This window comes from Drosophila mauritiana, chromosome 2R (assembly GCF_004382145.1).
Source record: "Drosophila mauritiana strain mau12 chromosome 2R, ASM438214v1, whole genome shotgun sequence".
Lineage (NCBI taxonomy): Eukaryota > Metazoa > Arthropoda > Insecta > Diptera > Drosophilidae > Drosophila > Drosophila mauritiana.
The window spans coordinates 11,323,347-11,345,521 of record NC_046668.1 but is presented as its reverse complement, the minus strand read 5'-3'; the positions used below and the strand labels follow the sequence as shown (position 1 = coordinate 11,345,521).

The following is a 22,175-nucleotide window of genomic DNA, read 5'->3' as shown; positions in this document are numbered from 1 at the left end:
CTATCGCGACACAATTGATAAAGCGTACATACGTCTGTAAACTTACTTAGGGCAATAAATTTATTGTACAAAATTCGTTTCACCGATACACGTTTAAAGTTCGCGCTCACTCGGCCGCCGCATGACGTCTGAGCGGAGATCGGGAATCGGAGATCCCAGATAGTTAGCTGATGGAGTGCGTTGAGTACGTGGAGCTGCGTCCGTGGGGTAGCCGCCGGTCCCCGAAATAGACGTTGACCCCCACGCGGCGCCGTGTCATCGGTAGCGCAGGCGAGCCCTGTGTGCACGTGAACCAGAAATAAGTCAGCGATTGAGGCTTAAATTTACGACACACTAAGTTGTTGTACCCACTCAAGCGAAGTGCTCCAGATGGTCTTGTATGTAGGTGACTAGCGTCTTCTCGAACAGAGGGCCCATTAATCGATCCAGTTTGAGATTGAGGCTCACGTAAAACTGGCGGCAGTAGCGTTTACTCAATTTAGCGGCCAGAACAGATGAGTCGGTCTGCCCGTGTCCGCCCAGGATTGTGGAGGATACGGACTGGCTGCTGGCGGGATTGCGAGAGGGCATGGCCACCGCTAGCTCCTCGAAAACCTCGGATCCCTTGGGGTTTATGATCAGCATGGTGCTGCCTTGCATTTTCAGGGCGCGCACGGTGAATTGCGAGGGACCCGCCGACAAGTGGACGCAATGTGAGGTGAAGCCACCAGATTCCTTTGCAGGCACAAAATCAGCAGCAACGCTCTCCATCATTTGCGAATTTTATACATAAACAAGCAATGTTCACAAGGAAAACAATGAAATTGCAAGTTTGACCGGAGAAGGGTTGCCAGATAATGAAACAACCATAGATAGCTTTTTAAAATAATCGAAAATATTATCGATAGGCAGCTATTATAGAGCCAAAGCGCGTATTTTGAATTTGTACTACTCCCTCAATAGCCAATGAAAGTCCTTTTGATTTCGCCGTTCGCAGTGTTGGTTGCATTTATTAAGGCTCTATTTAATGTGGGCGAGTTTTTAATGTTTACGTTTGTTGAGTTAAATACATATATACGATATTTTGTTCACAATTACATTCAGATTTTGTTTCGCTCTCTTCGGCGCGCGTCGATTGGTTTTTCCTTTTCTATAATGTTAATGTTGTCGCTTTGATTTGACCTACTTATTTAAATACACAAAAGGGAAATCGTCGAGAGTACCAAAAAAAGGCAATTGAAATCAACGTTATTCGATTTAAAGATCAGTTCCGGTTGTTATGTTTAAAAAAGCTGAGGAAATTCACTAATTATTCGTTATGCTTGAAATGTCAATGGGAATTATGATGTATGGATAAATATCGGTTATATTTGACGTCTATTGCGCTTTATTTATTGATAATTGATTGTTAATGTTCTTTGAATTTGTTGGATATCAAATAATTTTGATTAATTTTTTTTGTTTTGTTTTTCTTTTTTACTATAATTTGACTAAGTTTTGCAACCGCGATTTCAAACTTCCATCCTGATGGTATTTTCTTTCTTATTTTTCGTGTTTTGTTAGTTTTGTTGTTTTTCATCATGTAATCATTATCGATTTGTGAATAAATATTGGAAGTGATAAACATATAGCGCTGTTATTATGCGGGACTGCGGTGCTTCCTAATCCTCATCGTCCTCAGATTCGGCCTCCTGCAGCCAAGTCAACCAGGCGTTCACTTGGAACAAAGCGGATCCTTTGCCTGGATATTTGTCGGAAATCTCCTCCTTCCACAGGACGAATGCCTCCTCCTCGATAATTTCAGATTCGTAAAGATACTTGAACCAACGGCACAGCATGCCTAACGAAAAAAAAAACGCAAATATAAGTTACCGATAAAACAGATTTGATTTAGAATGTTGAGCACTTACCCTTGGGGAAATTTTCATTGTAGCAGAACGTTTGCAGAGCATAGAGAGCTATCAACTGAAGCTCGTTCTGTCCCAGGAAGGTCTGCAGCATCTGACTGTAGTTCTCAAGCAGCTGTTGCTCCTTCTGGGTCACAGATTTCTCAGGGTGCTCCTTGGGGTCGAGGTTGTCCGCCAGCGTCGTCTCCTTGGTCACATACTTGACCACCACAGTCATTAGGGCTTGGATAAAGCCCGGGTCCTTGTAGTATTTGTTGTCAACGTTGGCCTTGATCCACTTGTAGAAGTTGTTGGGGTTCGGGTCGCTTTGCAGCTGTTTCAGCATCTCGGCCTGCACCTTTAGTAACGGGTAAAGGAAAGAAAGCTTGCGATCCTCGAGTATCCCGGCCAGGCGCTCCTTGTTCCGATCCGCCTCCGGCAGGCTGTTCATAAGATCCACTTTGCTCGATCGGAATTTCTCCTCCAGCGCATCCTTTCCGATGACCTTGACCAGTTGCTGCAGCACGAGCAGGAACAGCGGATAGTGTTGACCATTGTCCGTGAAGTTGGCGATATCGCTTAGCTTCAGCAAAGCCGGCTCGCAAATTGTCTTTGCCAGCACACTGGCTACAAGACTAACGATTCGGGGATTGAGTGCCTCTCGCTCGTTCATCTTGTTGACCACCTGCTTGAAAATCTCGACCACGATGTTCGGCTTGATATTGGATTGCTTGCGCAATGTTTGCAGAAGTCGCACAGCACGCTCCAGGAAGACATCGTTTACACGGTCCAAGACCTCCATCAGCAGATTAATGCACACATCCTTCAGCACCTTCTCTGGCAGCTTCAGCTCGAGGAAACCATCTACAAGCTTGGCGAAGCGATCTGGAGTGGCCACAGGGGTTGCAGCATCTTCCTTTACCTCCGGGTCTTCAACTGGAGCAGCGTCGGCCTCCTCCTTCTTTGCCTCATCAATATCCTTGACCTCAATTTCCGTCACCTCAGCAACCTCTTCCTCGTCGTAGTAGAAACTATCCTTGAAGTACTGACTGGCCTTCTTAGACAGCTCCTCCTTGTTGGGACCCTTATCTTTCTTTTGCTGCTTAGCCGAGCCAATACCGCCGGCCGGAGTGCTTGGTCTCTCCACCGAGCCATTCTTGCCCTGATCTTTGCCGTCATGCGATCCCTTCCTGCCCGCCTGACCGTCTAAATCCAACTTCTCCGCTCCTGATGAAAAGTTCGGCGAGGAAGAGGTGGCCTTTAAGCCCCTCTCCTGTTGCACTCCCAGAAGAGTTCGGTTATCAGCATATTCAGCAGATGGTGTTGACGAGGGACGCGTTGGATTGATCAGATGGGATGTGGGCGTGCCGAGCATAGGGTAGTGGGAGTTCGAGAGCTGGCCCTGATCCTTGCCCTGCGTGCTGCCTTGATTGTTGCTATTGGGTGGTGTTGACATGGGCAACGTGGCCGGAAACTTCTGGTTCTGGGAGGCCGCTCGGAAGAGCAAGGAGTTGGCTGCCGGGCGCATTTGCAAGTTCTCCACCGCATCCTGGTTCGTGGTGATCAAGTTGCGTTTGAACCTCGGTGCCAATTCCTTACTACCCAGCAGCTGATTGCCCCCATACTGTCCGTCATTGCGATCCCTGTCGCGATCGTTATTCCTACGCGAATCATCCCGGTCCCGGTTGTTGGAGGATCCTCCGCCACTGCCTCCTCCATTCTGGTTGTGCTTGTTGTAGCGATTGCCATAGTTAGCTCCGCCGCTACCGCCCTGGTCGCGATCCCTGTTGCGATCGCCTCGGTTGTTGTACTGGCGATTGTCGCGGTCTCGGTCACGATTGCTCGTAGCGAACCTGAAATTTTTAAAAATTAGGCATTGTTAATATTAACTGTGCAATCAAACTATACACCCGACCAGGCAAAAGTGTGTTTATTACTCCCATAACGTTCACAATACTTACGGCGAGACAATCGGAGAAGCTCCCGTAACACTCAGTCCGCTAAACATGTCATTGTAGCCGCCAGGCTGGATATTCAGATGGAAACGATTCATCCAGCTGTCCGAGTCGCGATCATTGTTGCGCATATCACGGTTGCGATTGGGGAACGGGGTGCGTATGATTGAGTCGTCATCCGAGCGTATTTGCTTTATGGGGACGGGGCCTTCGGTGGTGCCCAGTTTGCGTGGCACCCAATTGTTCTGGCGCAACTCAATGACGTCCTTTAGCATGAAACGTATCCGCGGAGGATATTCAGATGATTTTAACCGACGTTCAAGCTTCTCGAAGTACTGGTTCATCAGCTCTTTGCTCTGTTCTGAATCCAGATTCTTGCCGCAAGTCTTGAGCAGTTGAGCCAGGCATTCCATGTCCTCGCACATTTCCTGCGCACCGGCCGTACGCTTCTTCTTCTTGTCAAATAGCTCCATGATGCACTGATGCAGCACGTTCGTCGACAGCATGTCCAGCTTGTTGAGCTCTCCGATGAACTTGATGTTGCCGAGCATGCGCTGTTTGGCCAAATGGCGGCGCTCCTCCTCGTCGGCCTCATTTTCGGGCGGAGGTCTGTTGTCGTTCTCGTCGCGCTTGAGTCGGTTGTTGAACTTGTCGCGGCAGACCGCAAGCAGCAGGCGTAAGAAGGTGCACAAATTGCTTGGTTCCTTGTCGAATGACGGGGCTTCCTCGGAAAGTCGCTTGCACAGCTGCGCATACATAGACGAGTACTTCGGCTCGTCTAATGCCTTTTCGAATATCAGCAAAATCACGCCGTTCAAAATGGCAATCGAGTTAAGATCCAGCTTCAACAGTTCATCGCTCAGTTCCTGGAACTTCTCGGGCGTTAGTTTGTTCAATATACCCCTCACACGCCGGAAGACTGCGTCGTTCTTTTCGCTTTGGGTGAGTCCATGCTGTGGACGCAACGATGGTGGTATCCAGCGTCCGGTGATCGGTGGCGGTGTGCTTGCCTTGCCAGCCTGGGATCGTTCCTGGTGCTGTTGAGAATGAGGAGTGCCTCCTCCTGCGGCCGACGCTGATCCAGAGTTCAGAGAAATGTTCGAAGAATTGGAAGTGGAGCCAGAGATCTGAGCAGACGCATTCCCGTTGCGAAGATTGGGTGTGCGACTGGATGGGGTTCCCCCGTAACGATCTGCGTCAGACCTGCCGTAGCTGCGGGGTCCTCCGCTCGCTCCTGCCCCTAATCCGCCTCCTCCGTTTCGCTCTAGGCTGTTGGTGTTGTTGTAGCGCTGGTGCGATGGTGAATCCTCGTAGTTGTCGCGGTAGTTGCTGTTGTATCCGCTACTCACGCCTCCATCATTGCCACCGCGCGAAGCCCCATACGACGACTTGCTGTTGGTTGAGCTCGCTGCAGATCCGTTGTAACCGGATGAGGAGTTGGAGTTGCTGCTGTTGCCGTTCCCGTTGCCGCTGCCGTAACGTGGCTGTGGGCCGTTGCTCCCATTGCCGTTCTCGTAGTTGCGGGCGGAGCGATAATTGCTGCCACCGCTTCCAGAGCCGACTGCCCCAGACCCTCCTCCTCCCACGGAGTTTGAGTTTATTGATCGATTGTAGCTGCCATCGGAGTTTGAGTGATAGTTGTTGCGACTACCACGATGCGAACCGCCTTGCTGATCCTGCTGCTGGTATCTACCAGAGGAGGAACTGCCGTTGTAGCTTTCGGAGTTGCCGCCTAAGCCTTGACCCAAAATGTCACTATTCTTTGGATAGTAACGCGACGACGACGAGTCACCCTGGTAAGATCGTCGAGGTCTTGGGCTCACCTCACTGTCGTGTTGGCGAATTTTGACGGAATTCTTGCTATAGCCAGTGGAAAAGTGTCCGGTCGGTCCACCAGATGATCGGCTGCCGTTCCTGCCGCCCTCGCTGTTGCCGCTTATGGCCGGAGATCCTCCGTTGCCGCCGGCGCTCTTGTATCCTGAGCCGTTAGAGCCGCCCTTGCGGTAATTGCCGCCAAGCGAATTCGATCCTGACGATGGCGAGGAGCCCTTGTCGATCTTCACCAGATTCTTAAGGTTGTTAAACGTATCGGTCGCTGTGGTGATCGGCAGAAGATTGGGACTGGTGTTGAGCAGGGTTTTGCCGACCGAGGGTGTCGGTGGGGTTTGGCCACCGCAGCTGACGCCGATAACGCCGCCGCCTCCGCCACCACCGCGATTGGTTGGCTGCTCGTAATTGCGCTCGATCTCGCTGGGATTGGCCGTTATTACCAGTCGTAAATCGCTGCCGCCGCCGATGCTCTTCGTATCACCGGTGCTGGTGCCTCCCTCAATGATGATCGCTTTACCGCCCCGAAACTGATCTATGATGACGCCTGCCTGGTGCCCGTTGGTGACTCCGGACCAAAGCTGCGGACTGTCGTCGTAAGAGTGCAAAAGGGGAGCGGCGTCGTACGTTGATAGAGGAATGGTGGATGCTTTTCTTGATCGACTCGGGGGCGAAATGGGTGCGTGCTTGGGTGGCACGGAGTGGGCTACTCTTGGCGTCTTGGTTGGTTTCCCCGTTTTCTGGGGATCTGGATCCTAGTTAAGGGTCTTAGATCCTCCTCGTCTGCTCTGTGGTTCTGATGATCCTTGGGGACAATCGACGAAACGCACACAAATCTAACACACACACGCGTACGCACACAGAGACAAGTTATGGGTTATGGGTGGCTGGTTATCCTATTTAAGACCAACTCTACTACTGTTCCTTCCGATTTCGGTTCTTCCTGGTTGGTTCCTTTAGGCTAGAAGTAACAAGTCCTGCGTGGTAACACCTGGGATTGGTCTCTCCGTTTCGTTACGTCACACTGGGTACGGCCTTGCGTTTAGGGAATCCTGGGGAGAAATGGGAGGTGGAAACAAACAAAAGCCGAAACCGTGGCAAATTAATAAAAATTAGTCTTAAATCAGGCGAATCGACAATTACGTACAATTGTGACAAAAATACAAAAGAAAACTGATCGTAGTGGTGTGCGTGTGGGATTATTTAAATGGACGTTATTTGCTAATCTCGTACGATTGTTTTTGTTTACACTCGATTTCACTGCGAGCAAGCACAATAACAATAACATCACCTGCCAGCCAAACTGGAAAACATGCATTTAATGGAAATAACCTCGGGTGAGCACCTTCAAGTTTATTCCACTTCCACTCTCTCCCGCCAATTGAAACGGCACTGCCGCATTCTCAGCAATCGCATGTGTGCAAGTGTTGGTGGCATTGCCATTTGAGCATTAAGTGCTGGGAAGATTCTAATTAATCACAGGCTTACACAATGCCAACCAGCTTTGTGCCGTTGCTAAGTTTTATTTTTGCCAAGTTACTTTCGCTTGATTGACTCATTTGCTGTAGCCTGCCGTTCTTTGTTCCAGCTTTCTTTGTTTGGCGCACTCTCTCCCACCACAAACTCAAACAACACCAACACACATGCACCGAAAAGAACTAGAAGCTGCGTCCGTGTGTCAGTGTCCTTTCTTTGTGTTGGGGTTTATGGCCTCAGCTTTGGGGATCTCCTCTCTTTCCCGCTTTCCAGCCAGCTGGCTATCCCGCTCGCACGCGATGCTGGTCTTCTGCGCCACGGAATTAAAGTCTCTTGACCCCGGGAAATAGGCAAAGGCGCACAACAAGCAGGGGGTTGCAATTGCTGATTAGCTGAATCACTACTTCATTCCGCTCAATTTGCTTGGTTTAATTGATTGGCCATAGGACGACGACGTCGCAAACAACCCTGCGATTTGTCATTGTGCGAGTACACCACATACATACATACGAACTTTGGGCCTGCAATAATGTAGTCTTTCGTGCGGGGAAGGGCTAAGCCAAAACTAAACACCCCCAATGCGAAAACCCACCCTCTGCTGCATTGAGGCGTCGACCCCGACCTGAGAAATGAGCCCCCCCTGCTTCCGCACAGACCCAGTTGTGGATGATTTTGACCTCAATTCGAGCGTTCGGCTCGGCTCTTGTGCACAAGTGTTTGTCGCTGTCTGCATGTTTAACTGGCCAAGTGGCACACCCACATTGCAAATAGTATTTATTTTACCAGTTTTTCGGGGGCTTCAAGAGCAAATATCTTGAGAAAACCCATGAAAAAACGCACTCTTCTTTTTCCCCACCGATAGTGACGAAAGCACACACACATGCAAGCAGCACAATGCATGTGTGTGGGAGATCAGAGAGCAGCTGGAAGGCACACGCCAAAAGTGAAGCTGTGGAAATGGAATGGAAGAAAAAACTCTAACTCCGTGAGAGGGCTGTCTTCCCGGGGGAGGGGGCACTGCAGATAACTCAAGCAAAGGCAGCGGGAAACGTCAACACAGCATTTGAGATTTTCCGACGTGCCGACGCCATTTTGTGGCGCAAATAGGTGTACCTACACACACAGTCATACGCGCAAACTTTCTTTGTGTTTTTTTTCTCTCGAAATGATTCATGCGAATTAACGTTTTGATTGACGAATTTCGACCCTGCTTGCTCTTGAAAATTATCACCGCGATGGGGCGACTATGGCATCTAGGGGAGCTTCGCACTTTTATTGATTTCAATACTTGATTTTTCGCCGTGAAGAAACGAGGACGTTCGCACAAGCACACACACTTATACACACACAATCGAATCGGTTTTCTCTGGCACATCGTGGAAAATTTAAAGGCTAAAATGCGGAAAATTCATTTGCAACGAAGTGTGCTTTCCATATTCTGTCTAAAGACAGCAAAAAACCTTTTGCAAAGCATACTCTTTAAATTATTTTTACTAACCTTTTCTTGAGTAATTTCGTATAGCAAATCACGCAAAGGTTCCACGAAATAGAGCTGGAACAAAAATCGATGTGCGTTTGGTTTTATCGGTGTGGCCAGAAAATAGTATTATCGATTTTTCGCATGCAGCAATCGATAGCCTGTTAACTTAGCTAAAAATGTGCCACGTAGCTAATTCACAATCCACGGTGTGGAACTTGGCAAAATAGCGATGACCCAAAAATTATCGAACCAGCTCGACTAAGCAGTACTGCAAAAGGTTTATTTCGATTAAGTATTGACAAATTTTAGATGCCCGCAATATTTAAATTGTCTTTTAAGCAGATCTTTTGTACAAGAAGAGTTTCATTTAAACATGGCATACAGGATTTTTATGTGGTTACTTAAGCTGTTATAAAACTAAACTAAACTAATTTAAGCTATTATTACTTATTTTATTATTATTCGTACATGACCTAACTTTCCCATTTAATTTAATTTCAAATTAGTGAGCGAATCTTGTATTATAAAATATTTTTCTTATTGATTTGAAAGATTTTGCTTTATAGTGGCTAAGTGCATTGAGTATAATAAAAAACAGTATCTAAGCGCAATACAACATTTTTTAGCTTAATGTGCGTTCATATCTAGAACTGCATCTTGTGATTATAAATTTGTTAATTATAACTAATTACTAAGTCCACAAACGAGGTCATCATTTTGCTACCATAATTTTCAAATGGTTTTCGTCAGCGTTTACAGAGGGTATAATTTTATTTAATTGAAACGACCGATCGTTAGCAACCAGTGACAGATATAGTTTAAATATTGCGGCACACATCAACATTGTAGTCCGTGCCCTAGGCCGCACTATCGCCCCGTTTGATATATGTATTTCCCTGGCATTATCAACGCAGTCATCTACAACCCTTTTCCCTCCCCCACTCCTTGCTGGTTTTCCACACACACGCACACTGTCGCACTCGCAGGATAACCATGAAGAAGTGGGAAACCGAACAGAAGAACAATTTAATTAGTGATGACATGTTGCCATTTAATTTTCTTGTAAAAAGCGTAATTAAAAATGTTCGGCTCGCAGCTGGAGCTGCTGGAAGCGTCAAGGTGGACGGATAAGGACACGAAGGCAAAGGCGAAGCTAAAGGATTCGTAGGTAAACAAGCCCGCAACGATCATATATCGGTAGGTTGGCTATAAATCATATTCAGACTGACTCCGGCGCATATTAGGGCCTCCTAAACGATGAGATAATCTATGGTCGCAGCGACAACAAAATGCGGCCACCGGCAATAAATTTGGAAAATACAAAACATTCTGACAATTTTCCGTGGCCCGTGTGTGTGCGTGCGTGTGTGTGTGTAGTAAGTTTGTGAGACTATCCTGGCTGGCTGCACACATCGAGGACAAAGGCCACAGGACACAGTAGTCACGTCAACACTTTCAACTCTTTGGGCTGCCTTTTGTTTCGCCCTTCGTCGTATCCTTTCGGCAATAAAAATTCCGTTTGCTATTTATCTTGATTGTCCCCAAGTCGCCATCGCCATCGCCATCGCTATCGCTATCGCCATAGCTATATAGTCCCATAGTCGGGTTTATGTGCAGGACCTAGTCCAAAGTCCGGACACTTGAATGTTGGTCGCCGTCGCGATGCCTGGACATTTTTTGCTTAATGAAATGTACATAAAACTAAATGAAATTAAGTTTGTGGCGTGCTCGTGCCAAGTCCGATGGCGCACTCCACTTTGTAGTCTAAGCCGTGGCTGCGTGTTTATTACCGCGTCGCGCATAAAATGCAAAGAGCCTTTCCCGCGCTCAAAATGGCCGACAGCGAACCCTTTTCCCGGAAATCGCAATCCCTATCGTCCGTTTCGCATTCAAAATTAAAGCGCTCGATTGGGTTGGAAGGGGAAGGGGGACGGGTGGGGGTGCGTCGCAAAAGCTCATAAAGTCGAAATTAAATAATTTGTCTTCTTAATTTTCAAATAAATTCTTCATCATACGAGAAAAAGGGAAAAGCCAAGGCAGGGGGGGGCAACACAATTGCCAGGCACTAAACAGTGAGCAGTGAGCACCCCTCGGCAAAGAAGAAAGCCGACAGGATGGCAAGTGAACTCGGCCATCCAACCAGAAGCGTGGCGAAATCGCAACCAGCACCCAGCATTCAGCACCCAGCATCCCCTCGCATCCGCAGGATAAACACTTGAGGAGCTGAGTTTTATTAAATTCGACCTACGCCACCCCATGAATATCCTTGCGCCCTCGCCCTCGCGACAGTTTTCGTATTGTATTTTTTAATATGTTTGCTCATCCGACCGACCGACCGACCGTCTGTTTGTCTCTCAGTCACCCGGCACAAATAATCGTGTACACCATTAATCCTTATTTCACGGCATTGTATCGTCCTTCGCCCCGCCAGCCCCGCGCACTCCCAGCATCCTTGAGCATCCCCTCGCACAAGGACAAGTGGCATGTAAGCGATTATCGCAAGGATATCGCAGGATAGCGCCGGGGTGCGATGCGGGGAAAAACAATAAATGTAAAAATAAATAAAAGGGTGTCAATGACTTTTGATAATAGGAATGATTGTCCAAAAATGCTCAGATAATATAATATTCGATGCGAATGCACTGCGAAGAAAACCAGTTGGCAAAAGGGATAGGAATTTATAGGACTAATGAACTTCAAAGCAAGTGAATAATTTAAGATTATAAATAGAGACGAAGTGAAATGTGTAGATTAGAGTGTATTCCCGTGCTCTATAATAAAACTAAATCAAAATTTCATTTTTGATGTGCAAGGATTTATACTTATTGAATCTATTTACTTATCGATGCACTTTCGATTATTTCGATAGCTGCAAATATTTAATTGAAAGTCGGATAATTAGAACTTTTCCCGCTATGCCCAATATTTAGGGCCCAATTTTCTGGCAGTGCTGATGAAATCTCGTTCCAAAAAACCAATAAAGTCCGAAGACAGCTTTCGGCAATCACAAAACGATTTGGCGTACACGCACATAGCCCCGCACACCCCGCAACTCCCCCGTAACTCCACCGAAACTCCCAATATTCGCAGCACTGGCTGCTGACTCTATATATCTCTCTTGTCCTTTTCAATAGTTTCAGCACGCTTTACGCTTGGCCTAATTGCCGGATCCGGATGAAGCTGCCTGGCCTTTCCCCTCCACCTCCAGGACCTCCCTCCGCCCGCTTCCCGACCCGCGGCCCCGCACGCTCTGTTTTCCGACTGGAATGTCGGACTTTTCGACATATACAAATTTCGGCAATGCGACTGAGGGACGGGGGTTGTGAGCGAAATGAAAAATGACAACGCAGGGTCGTCTGTCCTTCGTCCTTCCGTCCGCCGTCCAAAACGTCGAGTGGAGTGAAGACCGCACGCACTTTTGGCAGCAGGAGCGGAATCAGGACTCGCTGTATGCTGTGTGCTGTCCCCGTGATCCTTTCACTGCACATCCTTTTGATGCCGAGGGTGCGAAACGTTTGAATGCGAAATTAAATGATAAAAGCAAGCAGTGACACACGCACAACACACTACACACACAACAACCGAGTGGCTGAAGGTCGAGCACCTGTTTTATTAAAAAGCAAATAAGAGAATTTCGAATGGTGGGGGGGCAGGAAGGAAAAGGACCACCGCAGACAGCAGAGGGCAATGCGTCTGAGGCATTGTTAATAGTCGGATGATGTGGATGATGGTGATGAGCATGGCCATGCGACTGGGGATGAGGATGTGCTGAGGAGGATGGCGGTGGTGGCTGCATGTCCTAGATGAGCCGAGTGAGCTGGATGTCTCACCCACACTCTCGTCCTTGCGCCTTCACCTCTCGCAGCTATGCCGTTCTTGCGGACTGTCAAGTGGTTGGCGTAGCATAATAATTGTGCATATTTGGCTTTTTAATAAAATCTAATCGTCATGGCATCAGGAGCTCATGGACACCCGGCCTCGCAAGGGGTGGCGCACAGTTCCGAGGGGGAGGCGGCAATGAAATTTTAATTAAATTTAGCCAAACAAACCCCATGAAATCCGATGAAATGGGGGGCACTGAGGCGCATCACCGTTCGATATTGATTGAGCACCACAAATGTCTGGCGCTTTATGAAATATGGCTGCAATGACCAATTACCTCTATTTATGGCCAAATAATCTTGGCTTTTCGCGCTTAAGTGAGGCCATCACTGGGGGGACTGAACAGATGGACAGGTTGGGCACAAATTCAGGCCAACACATTTATCTTAATGGTGCTGGAAGGATAAAGAAGCTAGTAAAACTGAGAAATCTAAACTGAACTTATTAGCTTATGTTCTTAAAAGTTTTTAGGATTTTATTTATTTAACTGGCCTAACTGGAAAATCCCCTTTCAAAGTGCTCAAAAAATGAATTTGATTTCTTCACATTACATAATGTTGCTTAAACAATTCTGACTGTCGTACCAACTGAAATGCCAAACATGAAAACTTGCGAATTGAAATTCAGTTTTTCTTATCGAGGGGGCCCAACAACCGAACAACCCAACAACCACACCGGATACTGAGGCAAACGTGATGATGCATTTAAGATTCTTCCGATTGGTCATTATCGTCTGGCATTTAATGTTGGCCTCGTCTTCGACGGACGGCGTTTTTGATTGATCTACTCATTGACGTTGCTGCCCCCAACCACTCTGTTCCACGCTGGTCCACTCTGGTCCGCTCCATCCTGCCGCAGCTACTCGGAGTCCTCCGCGGCCTCCTTCCCTTCTGGATTTCTGGAGAAGAAAGGGGCCAGAAGACACAGATGGCGGCAGTCGATAAGCGAAGTGGCGAGCGAGCAAAAAGTGCAATGGCGTTGACAAAATGGATGATGGGGCCCAAGGTTGCGCAAGTGCATCTCGTTTTTCTGCAAAGGATCGTGGTTCAAAGGGGCAGCTACCGAGCGACTTGATAGAGTTGTACACCGAATAGATCGCGAGATCTTCTGATTTTATGATTATTGGCGAGGAAATTTCTTATTCAGGGATATTGAGAATCAAGGGGCTTTAGTGCTTAAAGTTAATGTTTCTATTAGCAAAAATAATGCGGCTTATTGCGCAAAATCTTGTATATGTATACTCTTACATAATACTCTTATAACTCATTCCTGGACCAATTAAATTTTCTCATTGGGCTTGGAATCTGTCACATCGAAATGGAATGCTAGTGGTTTTTGAGCACTCCCGAATGACCAATTTTTCTAATGATTATAAGAATTCTCATTCTCCACCTCTTATTTATTACGTTCCTCTCTCTTTCTTTCATCGTTTCCGTCTCTTTCTTCGAATAGACGAAACTGATCAACAAAAATGCGCGACGTCCAAAGCGTTTTGCAACTTGCCGCAGTAGCAGGGGCAACAACAGCGGCATCAGCATCTTGCAGTTGCATACCCCGGCGTACACAAGAGGCATACCCCCTCCCCTCACCAATCACACAAACACACTAAGAATAATTAGTATATAAGATATATCTTTAAGGTGCCTTCGTTACTAGATTCTTAGCGCATAAAGTTAACTTTGTTTCATGTATGTTAATAATTTGGTTTGCCACCATCAAAGCACCTAAGTCTGTTTCAAGACTGCATTTTAAGTGATTTTATCACAGAATTTCTTTCAGTGCACCCCTTCTTCCCTGGGATATGGAGGGATGTGTCGGCGGTAAACGATTCCCAGGCCTGGAATCGGGAATCGAAGCGATCGTGCGTCATATGAATGCCTCGTGGTTTCTGCTGCTCCTCGTCCGATGTCAAGAAACAAATTTGGTGGCTACTCGTTCTCGATCTCGTCCGTTCGATCGTTCGATTTGGGAGCAGGATCTGGAGGAGCATGGATCGTTGGAGGGGCAGCCGAGGAGCTCCGAGGCAGAGACACAACTGCTAACAACTGCATTCGATGCAAGTCGCAGGGCAACAGAAAGATAGAGAGAGGAGAGAGACAAAAACAACTTAAAAGCATTTTGCAGTTGAGCCGACCGCAAGACTTCATCATCTTTGCGGCTGGAAAATGAGGAAGGGTGGGGTTAAGAGGATGCGAGGTGGGTTAAACGAGTCCGGGGGGGCAACAATTTAATGCCGATGATCGCGGTTGTTTGCTCCCCGGCTCGTTTGGCCATTTTGCCGACGCAAGGAGATAAGAAATTTCGCGATTTGCTTGGCATTTGGGAAAAACTAGAAAAGCAACAATTTGATTAACAACGCTGGGAGAAAAATCTGGCTGCACAGGTGAGGTGGAAAATCTGATCAAGGCTAAGCTTTTCATCTTAAGTTGTCATAAAATAGTTGGCATTACCATCTGGCTTAGCTTGATGCACCTTCGTTGTAGCAGATACTATAATATATGGCTTGAATATATACAATATGACTTTTTTCTCAGTGCATCTGATGCGGCTGATTCGTCCACATGTTCTGGTTCTTCTCGGGAACCCACGGGATAGGAAGCGCGCCTTATCAGTGCCCTGAAGTCCGGGCTGTCGCCGCCGGATCGTGTCCGATACGGGGTCTTAGGATTCTCTCGTCCTGACGCTCGTCCGCTCGTCCTCGTCTGCCCCAAGATTGGCCATCGGATGGCTTTGTCTTTGTGCCGCCGAAGGAACTTGGACGCTGCACGGACGCTTTGCCGCTGGCGGCGGAGAGCGGCAAAAACGCACCGAATATCAGGGCCAAAGCGGAGACTGCAAAACAGAAGCGCGCCCGGAATGTGAAAAGTTGGTTCCCATGACTCCATCTCCCTGGGACAAGGCGCTGTTCAAAGACACCGAAATTCATCGTCTCCATCTTCGCTCCATGTAGCTCTGTAGCTTTTGTAGCTTTTGCAGCTCTTGTTGCCCCGTTTGCCCCGCTTGCCACTCGTGGGTTTGTCTCTTCCGTCGTCTGTCTCGTTTTGTATTGTATTTGTAGCTCCGGTTTGGGCTCCGGTTTGGTCTCGCCAAGCCCCCAAACTGCCGCCTTTCCCGTTCCCATCCGCCTCCCCCACCCCTGCCAAGTCAGCCCCACCCACCGGTGTTCACCTCGCGAGTTGTTCGCTGTTTATCAGCGATTTGGAAGCATTCAACACGCTGTTTGAACTAACATAAAAACATATTGAAACATTTGGCATTGCCGGCGATAAGAAGTGTTGGAAAGGGGGGAGTGGCATTGGGTTTACACGGGGAAAAAGGTTTCCAACTGGAATATTTATTTCTGTTAAGTGTCAGAAGTTTAAGTAAAGTAGCTATGGCTCATTACAGGGATTACTTCTGTTAATATATTCGTCACTAAAACTTGTAGTGTAAAGAAAACATTAATTAAGCAAGGCATTATAATGTTAGAGATTAATGTAAATGTTTCAATTGTAGACCATAGAGTATAGAAACCTACGTTACAAGAGAGGAGGAGTACTATATGTATCCCTAATCATAAGGATTGCATGTCAACGCTAAAAATCGTGATTTACCTTCGGTTCCAGAGCCGAATCAATATCGAGACATTTTCGCGCCGTGCAAAAGCACTCCGTCTTAAGTAGGCACTTCTCACCTCACGAGTGCCATGAGGATTGGTCCGGAATTGTCGGGTTGCGGATTTTCGGGTCTGGAATGGGTGGCGTGGGCTTAGCTAGCATACTTCTGTGCGCATTCGCGTCTACCTCAAAGCAAATACTTCGAAAACATTTTCATTACTCCAATTTGTCGTCGTCATCTCAGCTGCTTGGCTGCTCGACTGCTTGTCTGCCTCGTTGCCTGATTTGATTGTCCCGTCCGCCGTTCATAACTTTCACGGCGGGATGTGGAAAAGCGGAAAATCGTAGGCGGCACGCGGCAAGCGACGGTCCGGGATGGGAATGGGATGGGTTCAGTCAATTCCGTGTTTACCCGGGTAATGAGCCCCAAATTACCCGTTGTTTCCATGGCAAGCGATTTTCCAGCCAGTTCATCATGGCGACGTCCGCTTGCCGCCGGCTCCTTTCACCACTTTTTGTGCATTCAATTTGCACGGATGTGCAATCGAAAGTTTGTCAAGCTCTTCGGCTGGCTGGGCATTTGACCTTGTTGAACATGCAAAAAAATATAGTGTCGCACGGAATGCCACAAATAGGGTTTATTGGTGAAAAATTGATGTTGTTAGCCCCCACACAACCTACACACACACACACACACAAGAAGGTCAGGCTAAAAAGCCCGAACAATGCGGCTGGAAAATTGAGAGGGGAAGTGGTTTTCCACCTGCCGCCTGCCATTTATTGAGTGTCATTTTCCCTTGGAATTCGTAAAGTTTATTCAGAGCAGCTATTCAGACTAGTGGCGTCATCAATAAATCAGATGAAACTTATATAACCTTTTATTTAAGTCTAACGAAAGGCCTAAGCATTCTGTTGTGTTATCCTATAATTTAACCAAAGCTGGTTTATTATCTGGATTTTTACTTATTAACAAATAAATCCGTTACATAGTTAACTTGTCAAATAAGTGGCTTTCCAGATATGTCTTATAGCAATATATTAGAAAGTTTTTTGTTTTTAATTAATTGAATGTTATTAAATGCTGGATAATAAAGGCATGTTTTCAAATAACTACTATTAATAAGACTCCTTTTACCAAAGGAGCCGCTACAGGGGTTACTCGCTAAGTGAAACCCACTGAAGTGCACAACTAAATTGCGGGATAAGAGAATATCCCCCGTACGTGCTGGCCAGCTATCGTGTTCATTATCTTAACATGCCCCGAAAGGACTACTTGCATATTCGACGGCAAATGCCAAACGCGACCAGGCATCAATTTCAACAGCTGCTCCGGGGAATCCCATTCCCATTCCCATTCCCAAGCCCGCTTCCATTCCCGTTCCCTTGCCCGTTCACATCATCTCCTCCACTTCGGCAGTTCGCCACTTCGACAAACGAGGCGAGTGCTGAAAAATGCAAATCAAGTTTCAAATATTTGAACAATAATATCTGTGGAATGCCACCCAAATTACTCACGCAGCTCGAAGGGGGAAGAAACAGGACGAGGACATCGGGCATCGGGCATCATACATATTTAAAATGTCGCGTGCTGTTAACTTTTGAAATGCCAAAAATTAACGGAATGAAATGGGGACTCCAACTCCAACTCGAATTTGAGCCCATATATACATTCTAATTAATAGCGGCGGGAGCAGAATGCTTAGGCGAGGGGGAAAAAGGATGTGTGCGGCACACTCAAAAGGCATTAGAAGCGGTCTAGAATCACCAGATGCTGATCCGGCCATCGGTGGTCCTCGCATTCGGAGCTGTCAAATGAATGCATTATGCATATGGAATGAGCAGGATGTCCCTCCATTTGGACAGCTTATCGCGGCCGAAACGGCTACCGCTGTCCGTCGCTTGAGTGCCTCATGCTGCACCTTTCCCGGCCAGTCTTCCACTTTCCCGTTTCCAGTCGACCACCGGCTTACCTGATTTACCTGGCCACCGGGGGCGCCGGCCAGAGTTATCGACGACACATTGACAGGACATAATCGGCACACTTGTAGCGGCTTATCTTAATTGCTACTGACCTGCGCAACGTCCAGAGTGCCCAGCTCCCAGTTACCGATTCCAGGTTCCCAGCTACCAGCTCCCAGCTCCCAAGGTGCTCCACTTCCATTCACGCGGAGGTTTCTCAGGTCCCGCGAGTTATTTTAAATGCGTTTTTCAAGTGCTTGTCTGCTTAAGAGCGCACAGTGTGGTACACTGACGGAAAATGAGCATATAGAAGTGGTCGAATATTAATCATAATTACAAAAATAGTGGTAATCAAACGCTTTCTTCAGTACATGATACACTAATCAGAGATCTGGGAACCCTATGTCCTTTGAACCCTTAACTCATCTATGCTGTACTATGTTTGTTTTTCATAAGTATTCAAGTGTATTAAGTGATCGTTAGCTTTCGAGCTCCCATTGTTCTCTGTGTAGCACCGCGTGTGTCATAATGGTTTGCATATTTGTTTGTTAACTGCTGCTGTTTTCTGGTTTTTCACTCGCTTTTATTTTCCACTCAGCTGGCATTTTCGCATTGCTCAGCTGGGCGTTTGTGGTCATTGCTAATTAAAGATTATGCGCTGCGCGTGTCCCCGATGCATTCCCGGGATCAAATGGGATTCCCCGGATGGCTGATGGCTAAAGTTGATGGCCGGGCTTACCTGGTTGGGTGGTAATACGCGCAGCAGAACTTCACTGGATAGTTGAATACTTCGATACTTGTATAGCTGGATACTTGGATACCTGGGTACTGCGATAGCTGGATACTGGATACCCGTATAAATCGAGTGGCTCTGTAAATGGCTGTGGATTGGCGATTGCCTCGGACTTTGCTTTTGTTTTATTCCGCAGAAGTGTAAATTGCGGCTCAATGTGCGAAATTATCATTACCATATCGGGTTGTCAAGAATTTTAACGGCCATTTCTGTGAGTGTGTGCTAGCTGCCGAGTGTGTGTGTCTGTGTGTGTGACAAACGCAAGCTCATGTAAGTGCTCTCATCGAGTGGATTTACGTGGAATTGCAAGTGCTCGCCCCCTCTGCGACCCCACTCCCGCCTCTGGCCCTCCTGCTGATGGATGAAGCTGCCACTCGCCCGCTCTCTGCCTCTCCCTCTCCCGCTCTCGCACAGGTGGACACCCAATATGGCTATTGAGTTATTCACTTTGACATGCCGGCAGCGACGACAGTGGCATTCCACTCCATTGTGAGTCCACTGGGCTGAGCCGAAAACTGCAGCTGGAATGCGTATTAGCAATAACAGGGCGCATATTTCGTGCACTTTTCGTTACTCTCTTTTTGCTTTTGGTGCTGGCCCCCCATTGACATCCACCTCCCCACCCACCATTTTTTATTTTATTTCTATGTGTGGTTTTTCGGGTGTGTGCCTTATAGGTGGATGAAGAATTATGACAACATGGCATAGTTGGTGAAAGTATTTAGGAGCGACCTGGCGGTTGCATGCCCCACCGACATTACACCCCCACTCCACTCCCCCTTTGGTTTTAATTACGCCCCTTTACGGCAGGCAGTACACGCACATATTTTTGGCATGGTGCGTGTGTGTGTGTTTGCTTGATGGTGGAGCGGGGAGGGGAGGTAAGCTTAAGGTCAGCTGCGAGTCCTGCGGCAAAAGTCCAACCCTTGGCAAAAGATGTCTGCCGCAGCCACTGTGCTGCTCACTCTCACACAAACGAGCGCACACAGGCAGAAACGCACACACGCACAGTGTACACTGTGGAAATAAACCGGTTTCCTGAGAGCAAGGGGTTCAACCTCTTTGCAGTATTGGGCGGAGACTTGAGCTCGCTCTCTCTCATGCCTGAAATGAATTGTTTGTGCCTTGTGCGAATTATACATCACGCCAGGTCTGAAGTACACTACAGTTGTCTCGCTCGGACGCAGGCGGCGGAGTGGAGCGCGAGGCGAAGGTGCGAGCGGGAGGGCCGACTTCCTTGACTTTTGCCAAAATGTTGCAATTGTTCATGGGAGTAGTTAGGTGAATGTGCACGAAAGTGTGGGCGTGGGGGCGTGAGGGAGCGGGTGGTGTGGGGGCTGGATCGCCACCCACCTCGCTCTCTATCGATTCAGCGAAGTGAACTGCATTTGCGGCACTTGCACTTGAATGCATTTTAAAGCGCCCGTAGCAGAGAGCATAGCATATTTTTCCACCAAATTTCAACAATTTCAACAATGCCCCGTCCATTTGCCGTTATGAACTGCATATGTATGTGCGTGCGTGTATGTGTGTGCATATCGCCAGCAATACATATGCACGAATTGCAGCGACATGCCTCTGTGTGTGCATTATTAACCAAATATTTTATATTCATCTCTCTGCTGCGCACTCTGCTTCTTGCTTTTTTACCGCATTTTCATGCCGTTTGCCTGCCCATGTGTATGTGTGTTCGTGTGTGTAAATGTGGCTGTGAGAATGTGTGTGGGCGGTGCACAGTGGATTCCCTTTTAATTAACTCAATTTCATGGCATTTTCTCCTCTACGCTTCTTTTTTTCAGCACATATTTCATATCCTTTCCGACGATGTGACGTGATGTGGTAATAAGTTGCATTCTTTTTGTGTATTTGCAATAATTGCCCGGCAAATGTAAATAAAACAACGCATTATCAATAAAAATGAACCCTGGTTGGGGTTTTATCAATTGAGTGATGATATGCATATTTCGCATATGTAAGTATAATTGAATTTTCACAAATATCCACAGAAATTAACTACAAAGTTCATTTTCAAGAACTTGCAGTGTGAATTTCACAAGCATTAACTCCAGGCTATAAAGAGCACATAAATGTTTAATAAATAATTAATCTTTTTTTTACAATCTTTTATACAATTTACTTATACGACATATGATAGTACAAAAATAAACTTTTAGCTCTACGCTTTGGCAATGATGGTTCTTGTAAGTACTCGATTTTAATCCAAATTGTAAGAAGTTTATAAAAACTAGATATCCACTAAGTACTTCCATTTCAATACTCATTTTGTGCACTCTTCGTTGCGATAAAACTTTATTACGTATTATTTGCGGGTAAGCCTACACCCCACTTAACTAACTGGACTTTTCTTGGAGCAAATTAAATTAGACGGCGCGGAATATTCCTAATACAGTTTGTGTTCATCCACCGTCTGCCTCCGCAATCCAATTTCCCGCAGACAGGAGACAGGAGGCCTAACCCGGATCTGGAACCGGAGCATCCTTTGCCAGGTCAAACTAATAAACTTTCCTTGCTTTTTTCCCGGCTATCCTTGGGCCCGCAGAAACCTCATCTCGTCTGGGGTCCTTTGTCTTGGCGTCCTGGGCCCCGCCTATAGATATAATTGCTGTTTAAAGGGCCTGTGGAGCGAATGGGGCGAAGGGAAGTGCAAATGCAGCCGACAACTTCAAGTCGAGCATTTTTGTGAATTATTTTCCCATTATGAGCAGATTAAGTTTATTGTGCGGCCATTGGCAGAGTCCTGAAAGAGTCCTGGCAACGCGGGGTATTTTCCGTCTTCCATCTGCGCCGAGTGGAAGTGGGCGGTGTGCAAAATCAACCCGACATCTTGGCAGCTGCTTTGGAAAATTCACTTCAACACACGCACACACTTTCAGACATCCTGCTTTGTTTTGAGGTCCTTGGGAGCTGGAGGTGGAGCTGGAGCTGGAGCTTGTGCTGAGATGAAGAGGACAAAAAAGGGGGAGAAGAAAGAACGGTCGGTAAGCGGAGGAAAAGTATTTTAACGCGGTCTGAATTTCAAAAGTTTGCCAAGGTAGAACCGCTCGAGGCCAAAACGAGTGGAGGAGTGGGGCTATCACTTGAAATTCCCAGCGATTCCCTTTGAAGCATTTCGTTTGTATGCAAAATGTTGTTTCATAATTTTCATTCTGTTTGCTTAAACGTGTAAATTAGAAAATACCTTCGAGTGAGTAAGGAAACGAGGTGGGGGAGCTAGCAGATATCTTACACACATTAATTAGAATATCAATGGAGCATTTGCTTCCATGTCTTTGTCTCCGATACACAGGAAATGTCACCTTGCACCCGGACACTTTTGGGAAC

At 47.0% G+C, this 22,175-nt stretch overlaps 2 protein-coding genes and 1 long non-coding RNA gene across 4 annotated transcripts; all 3 read right to left on the bottom strand.

Annotated features, from left to right (window-relative positions):
• Positions 1–42: 42 nt before the first annotated feature.
• Positions 43–842, bottom strand: LOC117138283. 2 transcript variants are annotated; one of them, XM_033300255.1, is made up of 2 exons: positions 348–842; positions 43–277 (listed from the first exon to the last, which is right to left on the bottom strand). In XM_033300255.1, exon 1 carries the CDS (start codon positions 751–753, stop codon positions 352–354), a length of 402 nt encoding a protein of 133 aa, XP_033156146.1. In that variant the 5' UTR covers positions 754–842; the 3' UTR covers positions 43–277; positions 348–351. The 2 variants fall into 2 exon arrangements, with proteins under 2 accessions (XP_033156146.1, XP_033156145.1); XM_033300254.1 differs by having other exon boundaries at positions 352–840.
• A 119-nt stretch (positions 843–961) lies between these two features.
• Positions 962–6,402, bottom strand: LOC117138504 (eukaryotic translation initiation factor 4 gamma 2; the record flags this gene model as incomplete). The annotated part of the gene is made up of 3 exons (XM_033300636.1): positions 962–1,819; positions 1,890–3,718; positions 3,827–6,402. Coding segments are annotated over 3 exons (4,584 nt in total), but the record flags the coding sequence as incomplete, so codon positions are not given.
• Positions 6,403–6,446: 44 nt separating this feature from the next.
• Positions 6,447–8,709, bottom strand: LOC117138284. Its single transcript, XR_004459193.1, has 2 exons — positions 8,622–8,709; positions 6,447–6,699 (listed from the first exon to the last, which is right to left on the bottom strand). It is a non-coding gene; the product is annotated as an uncharacterized LOC117138284 (long non-coding RNA).
• Between the last annotated feature and the right edge of the window lie 13,466 nt (positions 8,710–22,175).

Coding starts and splice junctions, on each gene's coding strand:
- LOC117138283 (XM_033300255.1), bottom strand. CDS start 753: ATGATGGAGAGCGTTGCTGCTGATTTTGTGCCTGCAAAGGAATCTGGT.